General features: G+C 33.1%; 3 protein-coding genes across 3 annotated transcripts; all 3 read left to right on the top strand.

Annotated features, from left to right (window-relative positions):
- Positions 1-121: 121 nt before the first annotated feature.
- On the top strand, positions 122-1,119 carry LOC130449590 (alpha- and gamma-adaptin-binding protein p34-like). The gene is made up of 3 exons (XM_056787517.1): positions 122-493; positions 544-725; positions 779-1,119. Exons 1-3 carry the CDS (start codon positions 196-198, stop codon positions 1,064-1,066), a joined length of 768 nt encoding a protein of 255 aa, XP_056643495.1. The 5' UTR covers positions 122-195; the 3' UTR covers positions 1,067-1,119.
- A 1,357-nt stretch (positions 1,120-2,476) lies between these two features.
- On the top strand, positions 2,477-5,615 carry LOC130449830 (uncharacterized). Its single transcript, XM_056787867.1, has 3 exons — positions 2,477-2,645; positions 3,901-4,011; positions 5,337-5,615. The coding sequence occupies exons 1-3, from the start codon at positions 2,477-2,479 to the stop codon at positions 5,606-5,608; spliced, it is 552 nt and encodes a 183-aa protein (XP_056643845.1). The 3' UTR covers positions 5,609-5,615.
- A 2,525-nt stretch (positions 5,616-8,140) lies between these two features.
- Positions 8,141-15,166, top strand: LOC130449482 (switch-associated protein 70-like). The gene is made up of 6 exons (XM_056787330.1): positions 8,141-8,347; positions 9,637-10,115; positions 10,630-10,985; positions 13,026-13,290; positions 13,372-13,520; positions 14,873-15,166. Exons 1-6 carry the CDS (start codon positions 8,249-8,251, stop codon positions 15,100-15,102), a joined length of 1,578 nt encoding a protein of 525 aa, XP_056643308.1. The 5' UTR covers positions 8,141-8,248; the 3' UTR covers positions 15,103-15,166.
- The last annotated feature ends 324 nt before the right edge of the window (positions 15,167-15,490 follow it).

The following is a 15,490-nucleotide window of genomic DNA, read 5'->3' as shown; positions in this document are numbered from 1 at the left end:
TAAGGTTATCTTTATCATCGAACTAGCGTCTGGAACGCCCAAAAGAATACCTCAGGCGTCATAGAATGCACCCCTAATCTATAGCTTTATCTATGATTCGTAATGTAGAGAAAATGAAATCAAATAAAAGAAGAAGTTGTTCATTTTGAAACCTCCAAAAAATTGTTTACCCAAATGTTTTTATTATAAATAAAAATGGAAACGTTACCGGGAATAGCTGTAGTTAGCAGTAGTCAAACTAGACCTAAGTCTCTTATCAAGTTAATTACAAAGCTACAAATTATTTCTGAAACTAGTGATAAGCCTGGTGTTACAAAACATTGTTGGAATATAGATACCAAATATTATACGGCGCGAGTAAATTTTCTCGAAATCGAAACTACCGACGCGGAACAAGATGAAGACCTAATTAAAAGTATAGAGGCTCTAATTATACACATGGATTCCAACAGTGAAACCGGATTAGACGATTTGAAAAAATGGAAATTTTTGGGTAAACCAGTTTAGTTTGTATATTTTGACGATTTTAATAATAATTTTCAGATGTATGGAACGCCGATGTTAAGTTACTTTTAGCAAACTATTGCACAGAAAACACCAAAATAACTAAAACTCGAGCACTAGAGTGGTGCTTAAAAATGGGATTCGAATTTATTGAATTGTATCCAACAGTTTTGAAACAAGACGAAGACGAAATAATCACCGAGAAATTCGGCGTTGAGAGGGTGAATATAATCGATTATTTTCTAATAAAAATAAATAATTATTATTTTATTAGGTAGTAGAAGCTCTACATTCACATACATGGTCTAATTTAGTGATGAAAGATAAAAAAAATATAAAATCTGTTGAATGTAGTGATACAAAAAAAGATAACGGTGATGGGAATGAAAAGATATTACCAAATGATGAATTGGATGATTTCGCTGATTTATTTTCTCAATTACAAACGATGAAAGACAGCTTACAAGGAATGCCAGTAAACCAGAGGAAACAATGTGCCGAGCAAATGGTTACAGCGTTTTGGAAAGCCATTGGTGGTGAAGAAGAAGAAATATTCGACTAATAGAATAAGTTACCTATGTATATATATTAAATATATGTCATTAATTATATAAATGTTTTTTTTTGGGGGGAATATTAACTTTAACTAACTAACATTTTGGTATTTCATAAAATGAAGAAGAAAAAAAGGTTTTCGATATAAGGGTCAGATTTTACAATGTTAAGGATCCGAGAGAACTAACTACCTACTACCTAATATAATATAATACCCAAATATCTAACAAAAACATTTTATTTAATATTTATTATTAAAATAAGTTAAATTTGAAACTTGAATTAAAATGATCCTGGCAACAAAAATAATTAAATATCGCAAAACGACCAACACTTTCAAACAATTTTTGTTGTATAATCGAATTTCTTGGCATCATAAAAAACTTAGTCATTGTATTTTTAAAATCCTTATTTTATAATAACCAAAAGAATAACTGTCGTATTCACTTTCACGTACAGGATTTATTTTATACCAATGTCTTCACGCAATATGGCGGCCTTACTGAAATGTTTAAACTACCTACAAAATTTTCAATAATTTTTTTCTATATAAATATTGATAGAAAAATTAAACAAAAATCGAGTTTATACATCAATGTAATCTTCTTCAAGAGCCATACGATCATACCAACGCTTCTCTAACTTCTCGATGCCGTGTTTGTAGAAGGATTCGTCTTTTGTTTCAAAGTAAGCTTCAGTGTCAACAATTGCTTCTTCATTTGAGCTGAATTTCTTACCAACGAGCATTTTTTGAGATCAGTAATCACAGGTAGCTAGATCTGGACTATACGGTGGACGAGGAAGCTCAAACGCGGTCCTCACGGGAAGAAATCACAGGTTGTCAGTTTACATAACCGTGAAAATCAACGAATCCATACTCCATAGCGCACGCGTTTCAGCAGTCGTCGTAATCGGATACTTCCACTTCTCCCGATAGTTACACTGCAGATTGGTTCGGGTATTTAACTAACTCCAGCCCCACTGTTTCCATACTTCCGTTAGTTGTTACAGATACCGGTCATCCAGAAAGTGGCGCGTCGGTAACAGAGCCCGTTTTCAAGAATTTTCATACTATATTTTTCAATACACTTTTATTCTTGATTATAAGAGACATCGAAAAAAGTTTTCCGCAAATTCATTAGGCAGTTTCGAGGTTATCACTTTGGAATTACGTACCAATATACAGGGTTGTCCATAACAATGAAAACGCCAAAGTTATTATTTTTAAATAAAGTATGAAACTTATTTTTAATAAAAAAAAATATGATTGGCAGTACTCCATTAGTAAATTAAAAATAAATTCGGTTGGTATTACATAACCATATGTTAGAATTTTGTTGTGTCAAATTTGTTAGTTGTCAATCAACTCGAAATTTTCAGTGTCTTGAATCGAATTTGTTAAATTTTGAGTGAAAATATGGCGCAACGGCGTTACTGTTCCGATAATGGCGGACAGAACGCGCCGTCGGTACCATCAGCGAATATAGTTGCTTGTCCATTATCAAAAAATAAATCGCAACCGTCTGAAAATACTACCACTTCACTATCGACCGTACCTTGTCCGGCACTATCAGGAGCAGTTGCAGGTAAAATTGTTAATCGAATAAACACATCTCCAAAAAAACTTGTCCCCCCTTTTAAATTTTCAAGTTTGTCTATGTTTAGAGCCCATTTTTTGTTTCTAAATTTTGTTCAACAAAAACATTGCCCTTCGTCTGATTATGTCACGGACTTGGGTGAGGTGGACAGCGGCCCTTTTCCAGAAGACCTGTCACTGGTCGTTCCAGACTAACTGTCGTTCGAAGGGCAGTACAAAAACACCTTCAAGAGCGCCTAAACTGTCACGAGGACGTTATTGATGTTTTTGTAAAAAATTTGACGGTTGCAGATCCTTATAAATTCTTTTTTTACGAGGAAACCTTGAAAGATATGAAAATTGTTTCTATTGGGTTGGTTTTAGCAAGGTTAGACATATTTGAATCTATGTTAAAAATTTTTTATTTTATACAGGGTGTGTATAAAAAGTGTTCAAAGTTCAACTCTAAAATTTACAGAAAACATTTAATATCTGGATAACGGTAAGGTTTAGGTATAGGAAAGTATACATGAACTTTCCTTATTTTTTACCCCTGAATGCATTAAAATAGAAAAAACCGGGTGGTTCTATTTAAAAAAATGAAGAAATTTGATATATATGGAGTTAAACTTTGAACATATTATATACGTACCCTGTATAAAATGAAAAATTTTTTAACATAGATTCAAATACGTCTGACCTTGCTTAAAGCAACTGAATAGAAATAATTTTCATATCTTTAAGGATATATACATAAAAAAATAATTTATAAGCGTCTGTAACTGTCAAATTTTTTACAAAAACATCAATAACTCAAAAAGTATGCATTTTTCGGAAAAAGTTTTCCGACAAAAGTATACTAAAATTTTACGTTAATTTCAAAAATGTATTAATATACAGGGAATTCCATTTAAAGTAATAAAGTTACAGTAGACTTATCCGGTAGATTCGGAAGTCGGCCATATTTAAAAATATTTTAGTTAAAAAGATCGTATCCGAAAACCCAAACGTTGAAATTTTCATGATTTGACTATTGAGTATTGTGCCATATACAGATAGTTTTAACTCGTCGTGGGACACCCTGTATAACGGAATTTTTGAACTCGGTTTTTATTCCACTTTGAAACGTCGGATTGATTCGAAATTTTTTACAGTTATTAACGACCTATGACAATATATTAATTTAATAAATTCGAATTATTATCCTGGCAAGGTCACCAAAAAATTTTGTTTCTTATGAATTTATTTGACATCTTTACTTACAGAAGATGCTCAAATGTTTGATGTTTTGCCATGTCCGAATATTGAACGATTCCAAAGTCGTTATGCTGTAATAGTTGATGTCTCACCGATGGATAGCAAACCTAAAGAACCAGGTGATTGATTATTTGAAAAAAAAAATATATATTTTCATAACAATTTCATACAATCAAAATTTGACAATTTGGAGCTCAATTAATCTGAAATATTTAAAGTTTTCTATCATTTTCAGGTACTAAAACTTGAAAATATAACGCCTATTATTAAGATACGTGAATCGTAACCTTAAATATTTCAATATCTCATACCAATTTACTACTACATCTTATTTTTATTATCCACAACGTTATACATGTTCTAGAACTTGCAGTTTCGATTGTTTCTTACTTTTCGCGATTTTTTTCAAATTCCTTTTTTTGATTAACCGGATGTTCTCTCAAGAAGTATGTTCCACGTATCGAGCGCACTCGACCCGCGAATCGATTCTTAATGAATCGATCTCCGAACTACCGATAAAATCTGTATGAATCGATTCCCAATGCATCGATCTTCGAACTATCGATAAAATCTGTAAGAATCGATTGCTTGAGTATCGAATCTTTTTAAGTGTTTCCGATTTTCTCCGTGGATCGTCTTTAAAATTGGGAACGCCGCTTTCGGAAGCTAATAGCGCCATCTCTGATAAAACGATTGTACTTATTTGACACCTTTATACATTTTTTTGTTGACAACTGACAGGAATAAACTAGAAGTGCCATTATAAACATAATAAATCGTTTTAAAAATAATCCAAATGTTGTTGAACAAGTTGCATACGAATTTGATTGGATTCCGGATGAAAGGAATCGATATAAATCGATTAATCAAGTATCTAATCTATATGAAACGATTTCTAATGAATCCATCTTCGAACTATCGATAGAATCTGTAAGAATCGATTTCTTGAGTATCGAATCTTTTTAAGTGTTTCCGATTTTCTCTGTGGATCGTCTTTAAAATTTGGAAGGCCGCTTTCGGAAGCTAATAGCGCCATCTCTGATAAAACGATTGTATTTATTTGACAGCTTTATACATATTTTTGTTGACAGCTGATAGCTATCAAGTGTCATTGTTGTTGATACTATTATCAAAATTAATTAAAAATAAATCAAAAAAAAATTTGAGCGTCGTCTAGTATTTAGTTTGTTTAAATTGCTCCATTTTGTCAATTGGTTCAATTTACGATACGAGCTTTCAGAAATTAAAAAAATATACGAGGATTATACCAAAAATATCGAACTTATCGTCAAATTGATTCACAGTCGGTGACTGTATATATGAAGTTAGTGAAGGACGTTCAAGGCCTACAAAGGTCGCCCGAAATTGTCAATGAGGATAGGTTCGATAGTTTTAGAACAAACCTCGTACGTGCGACTTTTGTACTTATTTTCCCGTATTGTAGATCCAGAAACGGAACGATTAGAGAGGAAACAAAAGGCGGAAGAAAGATGGAAAAGTATCACGGAAGTTAGTGACAATATTATTCCCATTGACTACCCCAATCCCGATTTAAATAACAGCCCTCTCGACGACTGCATAATATTATGTTACGCGAACCAGGGATCGTGGGAAAAGTTGATAGAATTGTCGGCGAATCTATTGAAAGATGAAAGGCTACCGTGCGATTTCGACGGGGAACTTGACGAAGAACATGACGACAATTACAAATATTAAGAATATTAGTAACAAACATTTTTGAAATATAAAATTTAAACATTGACCAGGGGTGTTTATTTTTTCGTCAAAATCGGTTTTGGGAGCCCTAAATTCTCCATTATATTCTTGGTTTAGTTCCTTCCAAATAAAGATACTGAAAACCGGATCTGGAACCAGGACTCATCTCTAGGAATTCTATTAAATCCTTTCAACTGTATTTAGTCAAAAACGAACCATAACCCACTTTTAAATGTTCCTATCTCCCCCAAATTACGAGGGGTATCTCATAAATAATATCAGTATACGTAATTTGTGAAAATTTTACGATTTAATTTAAACTTTTGGTAATTAGCAAAAAAATTAATTTTTTTGCGAAATTTCTTGCCCTTATTTTGAAACCCTATAAATCTCTAGGAATGCAATTTTTATCCCTTTAACTGTGTTTTGTCAAAAACGAACCATAACCTACTTTTAAATGTTCCTATCTCCCCCAAATTACGAGGGGTATCTCATAAATAATATCAGTATACGTAATTTGTGAAAATTTTACGATTTAATTTAAACTTTTGGTAATTAGTAAAAAAATTAATTTTTTTGCGAAATTTCTTGCCCTTATTTTGAAACCCTATAAATCTTTAGGAATGCAATTTTTATCCCTTTAACTGTGTTTTGTCAAAAACGAACCATAACCTACTTTTAAATGTTCCTATCTCCCCCAAATTACGAGGGGTATCTCATAAATAATATCAGTATACGTAATTTGTGAAAATTTTACGATTTAATTTAAACTTTTGGTAATTAGCAAAAAAATTAATTTTTTTGCGAAATTTCTTGCCCTTATTTTGAAACCCTATAAATCTCTAGGAATGCAATTTTTATCCCTTTAACTGTGTTTTGTCAAAAACGAACCATAACCTACTTTTAAATGTTCCTATCTCCCCCAAATTACGAGGGGTATCTCATAAATAATATCAGTATACGTAATTTGTGAAAATTTTACGATTTAATTTAAACTTTTGGTAATTAGCAAAAAAATTAATTTTTTTGCGAAATTTCTTGCCCTTATTTTGAAACCCTATAAATCTCTAGGAATGCAATTTTTATCCCTTTAACTGTGTTTTGTCAAAAACGAACCATAACCTACTTTTAAATGTTCCTATCTCCCCCAAATTACGAGGGGTATCTCATAAATAATATCAGTATACGTAATTTGTGAAAATTTTACGATTTAATTTAAACTTTTGGTAATTAGTAAAAAAATTAATTTTTTTGCGAAATTTCTTGCCCTTATTTTGAAACCCTATAAATCTCTAGGAATGCAATTTTTATCCCTTTAACTGTGTTTTGTCAAAAACGAACCATAACCTACTTTTAAATGTTCCTATCTCCCCCAAATTACGGGGGGTATCTCATAAGTAATAGGTATAGCGGTAAATCGCCCCAAATTGTCATATTTCGGGATATACCTCTGTTCTGTGTCGGTTATTATCCTGAACACCCTGTATATACGTGTTAATAACACAATTTTACAACAAAACAAAAATTTTGATTTGATTCATACGAATATCGTTGCTAACGATTAAGTCACGTGATGGAATATTTTCACCGCTTAAACTATAACTATTTATAATTAATTTTAGTACACCGTGTATATTATTACGTACTAAAACAATTTTTGACATTTTACTCAAAATACGATTTAGATATTTCATCAAAAAATAATATTTTCGATATAAACCTGTATAATTTATGTTTAATAAAAATGTTTGTACTAACAATTCATGACTAAATAAAATAGTAGAACATATTTATACAGAGTGAGTCACATGTACTAGACAAACAGTAACATTTTTTATTTACCGTCTAAAATGATTTACAGCCATACAGGATGTCCCAAAAGTAGTTCAACACATCTAATAAAAGATTTTTTAAATGGATCATTTCATATTTTTAAATTTAAAATTTAAATTTTAAATGTAGAAACTTTTAATAAGGTTTTTGAATTTAAATATTGCTAGCTTGGAAATTTTTTTGGTGCTGGGGTTTGAGTTTTTAACTGCTGATCAAAACACCACCGATTCCGCTTAACGAACTTGTCAAAAATTGACTGATTTGACATTTGACCATGTAAGGTTCCCATAGATATGATCAAGGATCTCAGATCTCCAGATATCGCGTTCCGACGAGACTCATTAGGATTCTGGAAAATAGAGGAATCGGGAACCCATCTACGGGCTCAGAATCTTCCATTTTCCACTCGGAAACAAACGCGCACAACCTAACCTAACCTAAAATTGCAAAAATCTGGTCCAATACTTTCAATGAACAGAAATGTTTTATTAAGGATTTTCGCAGAACACCCCCGTATAATTGGTTTGTTCTAACTACCTTCCATACTGAAAATATGACTGAAAATAATTTTATATAGTAGCCGTGATTGATATTTATAAAGCTACGAGAAAAAAAATTGTCAATAAATGTCACCGGGTATAGGAAAATCACCCTGTATATAATTATTTATATAAACATGTTTATCGCTGGTAGTGGTCTGTCCGGTCATTTTTCAACGTGGGTAACTTGAAGATTACGAGCAGTCAGTACAGTGAGTCATACCGATGATTATAAAGTGAACATTTGTGATAATGATTTAATTAAATCATGGCGGTGGTTTTAGAAAATACGATAAATTGTGTTTGGCTTGCGTTCGAATCTTTGCAACAGGATAAATCCGGATTTGTACATAAATCTAAACTAAAAGTAACGTAAATTGATTTTTAATTTGATGTTATTATCAATTCCTTAATCAGATTATTCACGATGAGTTGAAACAATTTTCTAATGTCAAGTGAAATATTTTTAAACCGATTTGTTTATTTTGGCAACAAGAATTGAATATTGTTATTATATATTTTTCAATTTTCGAAATAATTGTAATTTTTATTGAAAATAATCACAGATGTTTTTAATTTTCTTCATTGCTTTGCCAAATATAGAAACTCGCTTTCAATCTGCGAGTTGGTACGATTTTATGTGAATGTAAAAACACGTATTATGTCAAGGCTGCATTCTCTTTTTTTTTAAATAATTCAATCTAAAAGATATACAGAGTGTACTACGGTATAAGGTACATTTTACCTCTATATCAAGTTGCATCACCTAGTAGTTATAAGAAAGGGCCTAGATGCTGAAAACAACTCAAATAGCACTAATAAAAATGTCAAATTTTATTATGACAGATTAAAATCAGTGCTGAAAACATGTAAAGTTCCTTTAGATTCACCCTGTTTTGTGCGATATGTGATATTAGACTAATCGTATGAAAAAGAAGAAATGACATTTAGCGCTCCAACCATCGAATTAGATTTACATTCAAAGGTTCCAGCAATTAGTGTTCAGAGCAATTTTGTAGCTAGTTAATCACAGAATTTCGATAATTAATTAACAACACAATATAAATTAAATATATGCGTTATTACGTTTCAAATAGTTACAAAAATGTCTCTACCGCACTGTTATTTCATTTAAGTCTGAAAACGAACTATAACGCCCATATGTGAGATAGAACTCTGTGTTCTTTTTTATTTTCTCCTTTCAAGATATTAATGGCGTCCGCGCTTGCGCGCGGCTTCAATCGCTCCTGTCATGTGGTCTAGCGAATATAAACAAAACAACTCGGACTTTAATCTGAATGTTATTTCCTTTATAAAATTTCTATAATTTGAATAAGTGTACAAATAGTCAATAAGATTTAAGTTGACCACTTAATTTCTTAACTCGAGTCCAATTAATCACATATTAGTTACTCCGCCCATCTCTCGAAAGTGGGACGGAATTATTGGGTTGCCTATTATTAGGCGAAGCGCAATTTTAATTAGATACGAGGGCGGATCACCTAGTACGAACAATACGAGGATGGTTCCAGAAGTAACTGGCAAATGTATGGAGATATTTTTTCTTTTTTTGGGCCAGGAATTACAGGAATCATCATCGTATTAGTACCAATTTAACCTTAAATTGTTGTGTGATTTGAAATATCGTTATTTTAGGTATTAACCGCTAATATAGGGACGCTGTTAGATCTCTATGGGGTCGAAAGAGGCTTGGAACACTTCCGCAGCACTTCCGTTTTAAATTTCGACCAATTCAAATATTATTTGCAAAAAGAAGTGTTCGCCTCGTTGCCGAAAACGCTACAACACCAAGAAATTCGAGTGTACGAGAATAAAATCGCCGAAGTTTGTTGGTTGATATGCAGAAAAAAATATTTACCCAGAGATGGTAGAATTTTATCGGAAGATTCGGTTTTTCAAATATTTCGAATTTTCTGCGTGTTAGCCGAACTGGTAGTCGATCATAACAACGATAACGTTTATCAAGTTCTACTGCATCCTTCCGAAGTTTGTAATATAGCTCAGAATATTTCATCGTCTCTAGGGTGTAAATTCGACGAAGAAGATTTCTCCAATCTAAGCGTATCGATGGGGAATTTCCGATTAGCGCCTTTTATCGCCGTTTTAGAATCGAGGTTAGATTTTTTTTCGCATTAAATCAATAATAAACAACGAGAAAACATTTTTTTTTCGACTAATATGATAGAGTTTCAATATAGGGATGTTTTTAGGAATTTTAGACATTTGGGGTTGGTAATACCTGATGGATTAGTTAAAAATTTCAAATTAAGCGCCGAAAATTGTCTCCAATATGGCGGAATAGTCACGTAGCGTAATATTTCAATTATCTTTAACATAACCTATAAATTTCGATTGGTCTTGTAGTTGAAAACGTCAAATTTTTATCTGTCTGTCAAGAATTATAAAAAAACTCATTTTAAAACGGAAGAGACCCAAAATCAAGACGATTTAGAAACGTAAAAATATTATTTTATAATTCTCTACGCTTAGAAACAGGCAAATCTAACTTCCAGTGCTGCCACATTAATTTTTCGCGCGATTTTCAAAAATTTTTGTTTATATTTGAATCAACATCGTACGATAGATCGAAAATTATTCGTGTGATAACAATTTGATATTTTTTTAAAGATATTTGATTGAAATTAAAGACGAGGTCGCTCTTACCGAAGCCATATACGATGTATATCAAAAAATAGTCGAGGATGTTATAAAAAAAGGATTCCTCTCGAAAAAGGGTTACATTTTTCCCACTATGAAAGAATATTGGTTCGTGTTAAGACCGACAGAATTGGCATATTATACGGGGAGGAGCGAAAAAGATCGAAAAGGTTCTTTACCGATAGAACCCGGATGTAAAGTTGAACCCAAAGCTGGTTATAGAATTTTATTGCACAGTTCTGAAAGAACTTTTGAATTTGGGACATCGGATCATATGAGTAGACTACAATGGGTATCGGCTCTACAACTTGCCTCCGAACATTCAGGTAAGTAATTTAATAAAAGGAGAATCGATATTTCGTATATAATATGATTTATTTCGTAATTTTTTATTTACTTTTATTTCACAATAGGTGCTAATCGTAAATACCGCTAGAAACTATCTTTAAGTTGCTGCTACGTGCAATACATCACTCAATAAGTCGTGCGACTGACACACAGATGGCCATTGTCAGATCCATATAGTCCGGATCTGATCCCCAGTGATTACTGACCAGCTCAAATGAAGAAGTTAATATTGAAACTGAAGCCTACTTTGAGGATATAGACAAATATTTCTACAAGCACGGCATGGACAAGTTAGAGAAGCGTTGGAATGATCTTGAAGGTTATTACATCGATGAATGTGTTTTTCTTAGTTAGTCACACGATTTATTGAGTGACGTATCCCCCTGCGATACTGGAGAACCCCCCAGAGATTTTCGTCTTCTATTTGGTACGCATCCAGGTGTAGTGCTCTGGAGTTCCTCACACTTCGAAAGAATGTGGATAGAGGTTTCATCCTTCTGGATACTCCATTATATCTGCTAAGTTTTTGCTTGTTTCAACCTCCCCAGTTATTGGTTTTACCCCTATCAACTTTCTTTTCCTTTGCACATTGTTCTGTAGGTGAAACCACGAAAGGTTCAGGTCTCAGGTCAGTTATTTCATTTCCATCCACTCCTGTGTTTCCTGGAATCCCTTGGAGGGTAATTTTTCTTGTCTAGCTCCAAAACGAATTTGGATTTTATGATATAGAAGCTCAAAGCTTGACTGTCGGATAGGATGATGATCGATAGTTGCTATCTAGATTGAACAACACAATGGCAAAAATTTCTGTTTGAAAAACAGATTCAGGTTTTCAGTTTGTTTGATTCCGAGCTCGTACATTCTCATTCCAGTTCTATCTGTTGCTTTAGATCCCTCCTTCTACCATTTTATGGCATTTCTGATCTGATTCCACTTCTACAGCATAGTATTGAGGTAAACTTTTTCTCAATGCGAAAGTTTTTTGATATTTCGTCCCAAAATTGCTGATTTTTGAAGGGCTTTTTTCTCACCACGTTTTCGAATACAATATGGAGAGTTGGGGGATTTAGAATCACTTTTAGTGCAGCTGTTGAACATGATTTCATTACCCCGGTTGGACATAAGCAAGCCAGTTTTTGTACCATCGAAAGATTGTTCTTCGTGGTAACCAAACTAGTTCTAGTACCCCACCATTATCGTTTACATTCACAGTAACTCCTTGGGGTTACAACCCTAATTCTTCCAGCGAAGTTTCTGCACACCAATTGGGTTTTTACGTCAGAAGTTTCCCATCTGTTTTCCACTTAACGATTCGCTCGTCTAGCTTGATGGACAGTTAGTCCTACCGATCCACACCATTTTATTGTATTGTTCAGTTCTCTTTAAACTAAGTCCTAGAGTTACATCTTGCGGAGATGACTAAGTAGTCGGCATATCATTGACAAGTCTGCTCAACAGTTTGTACTCTACCAAACTCCACATGTGGTGGATTTTTGAAAGCGCCTTCCATATCTTAGAAGGAGTTTTCTTGGGTTGTCAAATCAATCTGATTTCCATTCGTTTGTACCAGTGCAGTCTCCGTAGATTAGCCCGTATGCGAATTGACATGGAGGTACACTTTGATTGGGCTGAAGGAAATGTGGCTGCTACTCCAATGCTCTGGTATCTGCCCCAGCTCTAGACTGCTTCTACTAATGTGGATCAAGTGTGGCGGGAAATCTTCCTATCCTCTTTGAAGAAGATTCCATTCACTACTGGCGACTTGAACGGTTGGAAGTCCATTTGATTCGTATATTGTGCTGTATAAGTGTTTAGCTTTAGCTGCGGTTTCTCTTGAGCTTTGCTCATGTTTTGTTTTCTGAAGCCGATAGCAGCTTCCTAGAAAGTGTGTCTTCAGTAAGTCTGCCATGAAGTTGCCTTCCGGTTTCCTCGGTGCCATGGTTGTAATGATTTTACTCTTCGCCAAGACCTTTTGATTTAGATTTTTCACACCTTTCTGGGTTTTATCCTTGTAACAGGTAAGCATGAAAGTTACCAACGTCTTCAGGCCGTTAAGAGAAGGCTACAAAGACAAGGTAGGATTCAGGAAATGATTAGAGCCAAATTTCAATTACAACAAGAACGAAATGCCAGACAAGCCGCCGAAGGGCATGCAAAAGAATTGGAAGTTGTCGTTAAAGAGGAAGCTAAACGATTGATTGAATTGGAGGAACTGAGAGCTAAACTTGAAAGACTTTTAGAAGAAGAAACTCAAGCGAAACGAGATGAGGAAATTGTAAGGGGGTGAGTTAAGATTTGTCCTTATATTTTTCCCCTATTTCCCTAGTATATTATAAATTTATGGTTGTTGATTGATTTACATAGATTGCAAGCTAGAGTATTGGCAGAAGAATGGGAGAAACGTGAAGAATTGGAAAGATTGCAAGAAGAACAAAGAGTTTTACTCGAAGAAGAAAGACAGAAACGTAAAGAATATGAGGAACTCCAAAGGGAAAAAGAAGCTCAACTAAAATGTGAGAAATTTTCATGTATTTTTCTATTTCGTAATATGATTATTTGGTAGATTTTTATATAAAACTAATGCTTCCAACGTTGACCATTAAAAGTTGATTTTTTGACTCGTGTTCAAGGACTACCCAGCATTGGAGCCCACTACACGCACTTCTTGTCCTCTTGCGTGTTAATGCTACTCCAAATTGTTTTAGTAGTGGGATTGTGGCAAAAATAAACACCAAAGTGTACTAACTCTAATATATTCCATGCTTTCGAATACTGATGTATTCATCATCTAGGAATTGCGGCGTTTTAAATTTTGTTTTTTCTTAAAAAAAAACATCAAATTCATCGATTTCAAAAGAAATTTGACGCTTGATAGAAGTTAATTTTTTAAAGAAAAACGAAATTTAAAGCTCCGCAATTCCCAGACGATGAATACATCTGTATTCGAAAGCTCTGAAATATATTAGAGTTAGTACACTTTGGTGTTTAGTTTTGCCACAATCCCACTACGTAATCACGAAAAACAATTTTCTTTCATTACAAAAATAATTTTCCAATCATACGGGAAGCAGCTAAGGAAGAACATTTTTTTATTATTAATTTTGTGGTTTTTTACACTATACCAAGCGATTAAAAAGTATAAAAAAGTTCATGAAATTTAAAAAAAGTTCTCTCCATGATTGAATAATTGTTTTATGTATGGCAGAAAATTTTTGACGCGATTTTGTTTTCGTAGTAGGTTTGTGGCAAAATTAAACACCAAAGTGTACAAACTCTAATATATTCCGAGCTGTCGAATACTTATTATTCAACGACTGGAAATTAAATTTCATGTTTTCTTTTAAAATTGACTTCTATTAAGCATCAATTCGAATATTGTTTTTTGAAATTTAAAGAAAAAAACGAAATTTAAAACGCCTCAATTCTCAATTAATTATTTCCCAGACGATGAATACATCTGTATTCGAAAGCTCGGAATATATTAGAGTTAGTACACTTTGGTGTTTAATTTTGCCACAATCCCACTACGAAAGTGAATAATTTCGAAATTACACCCTTAGAAATCGTATGTAAAGTGAAATTGAACATGGTGATTGGTATTCCTGTTTACTAGATTGTCAATTCGCCATTGACAACTCTGTATAACCTGTGATAAACATTTTCCTTATTGACAAACGGCATTATATCAAAAATTTCATTCGATTTATGGATTTTTTTTGAAAATATTTGAGATTAATTTTCATTAATCAGTATGGGGAATAATTAATTTCCATTTGTCAACATTGCAATTCGATTGTTTTATGAGAGATATGCTATGGAGATGGCCGCGCTGTTGCCAGTTTTTTTGTACGTCTGTAAATTTTAGGCGCCGAGGAACGTTTGAGTCAATTAGAAAAAGAACGATTACATTTGGACAGACAATTAAAAATCGCTAATCAACAAATGAAATACACCGAAAATAGGAAGGAAATTTTGGAAAACAAACTTTATCCGATCGTAGGTGAAAAGGTGAGAAGGGCCCATTCGTTTATGCCGAGCACGAAAGAAAAACCGGTCGTCTTCGAAGTCAGATCTTCCACATTAAAAAGAAGTTGAAAAAATTAACAAAATATATTTATTTTTATATAACATTATATATATATTTATATAATAAACGATATCAAATTAAAAAGAATTATTTTGTTTTGATTATTTTTAAAAATTTTAATTTTGAGATTATGTGTGAAAATTTTATCGAAAAATGCTGATTTTACGATTATTTATTTATCCTCGAAACGACTCTGTACTGTGAGATTTTCGAACCCCCTGTATAATTCTGATTTTTATCACAAACATATTTCAAGATACCGTAATTTAACAGCGCCGTTGCCATGTTTTTCTCGATTACAAACCCGAAAACTATAGTTCGACCACCTTGCCAACTACACAGTGACGACTCGATATAAGTTTCGACGAGAAGTAGCACCGATGCCATTATACGAGT

This window comes from Diorhabda sublineata, chromosome 10 (genome assembly GCF_026230105.1).
Source record: "Diorhabda sublineata isolate icDioSubl1.1 chromosome 10, icDioSubl1.1, whole genome shotgun sequence".
In the NCBI taxonomy this organism is placed as follows: domain Eukaryota; kingdom Metazoa; phylum Arthropoda; class Insecta; order Coleoptera; family Chrysomelidae; genus Diorhabda; species Diorhabda sublineata.
This window is presented reverse-complemented; position numbering and strand designations above follow the sequence as displayed.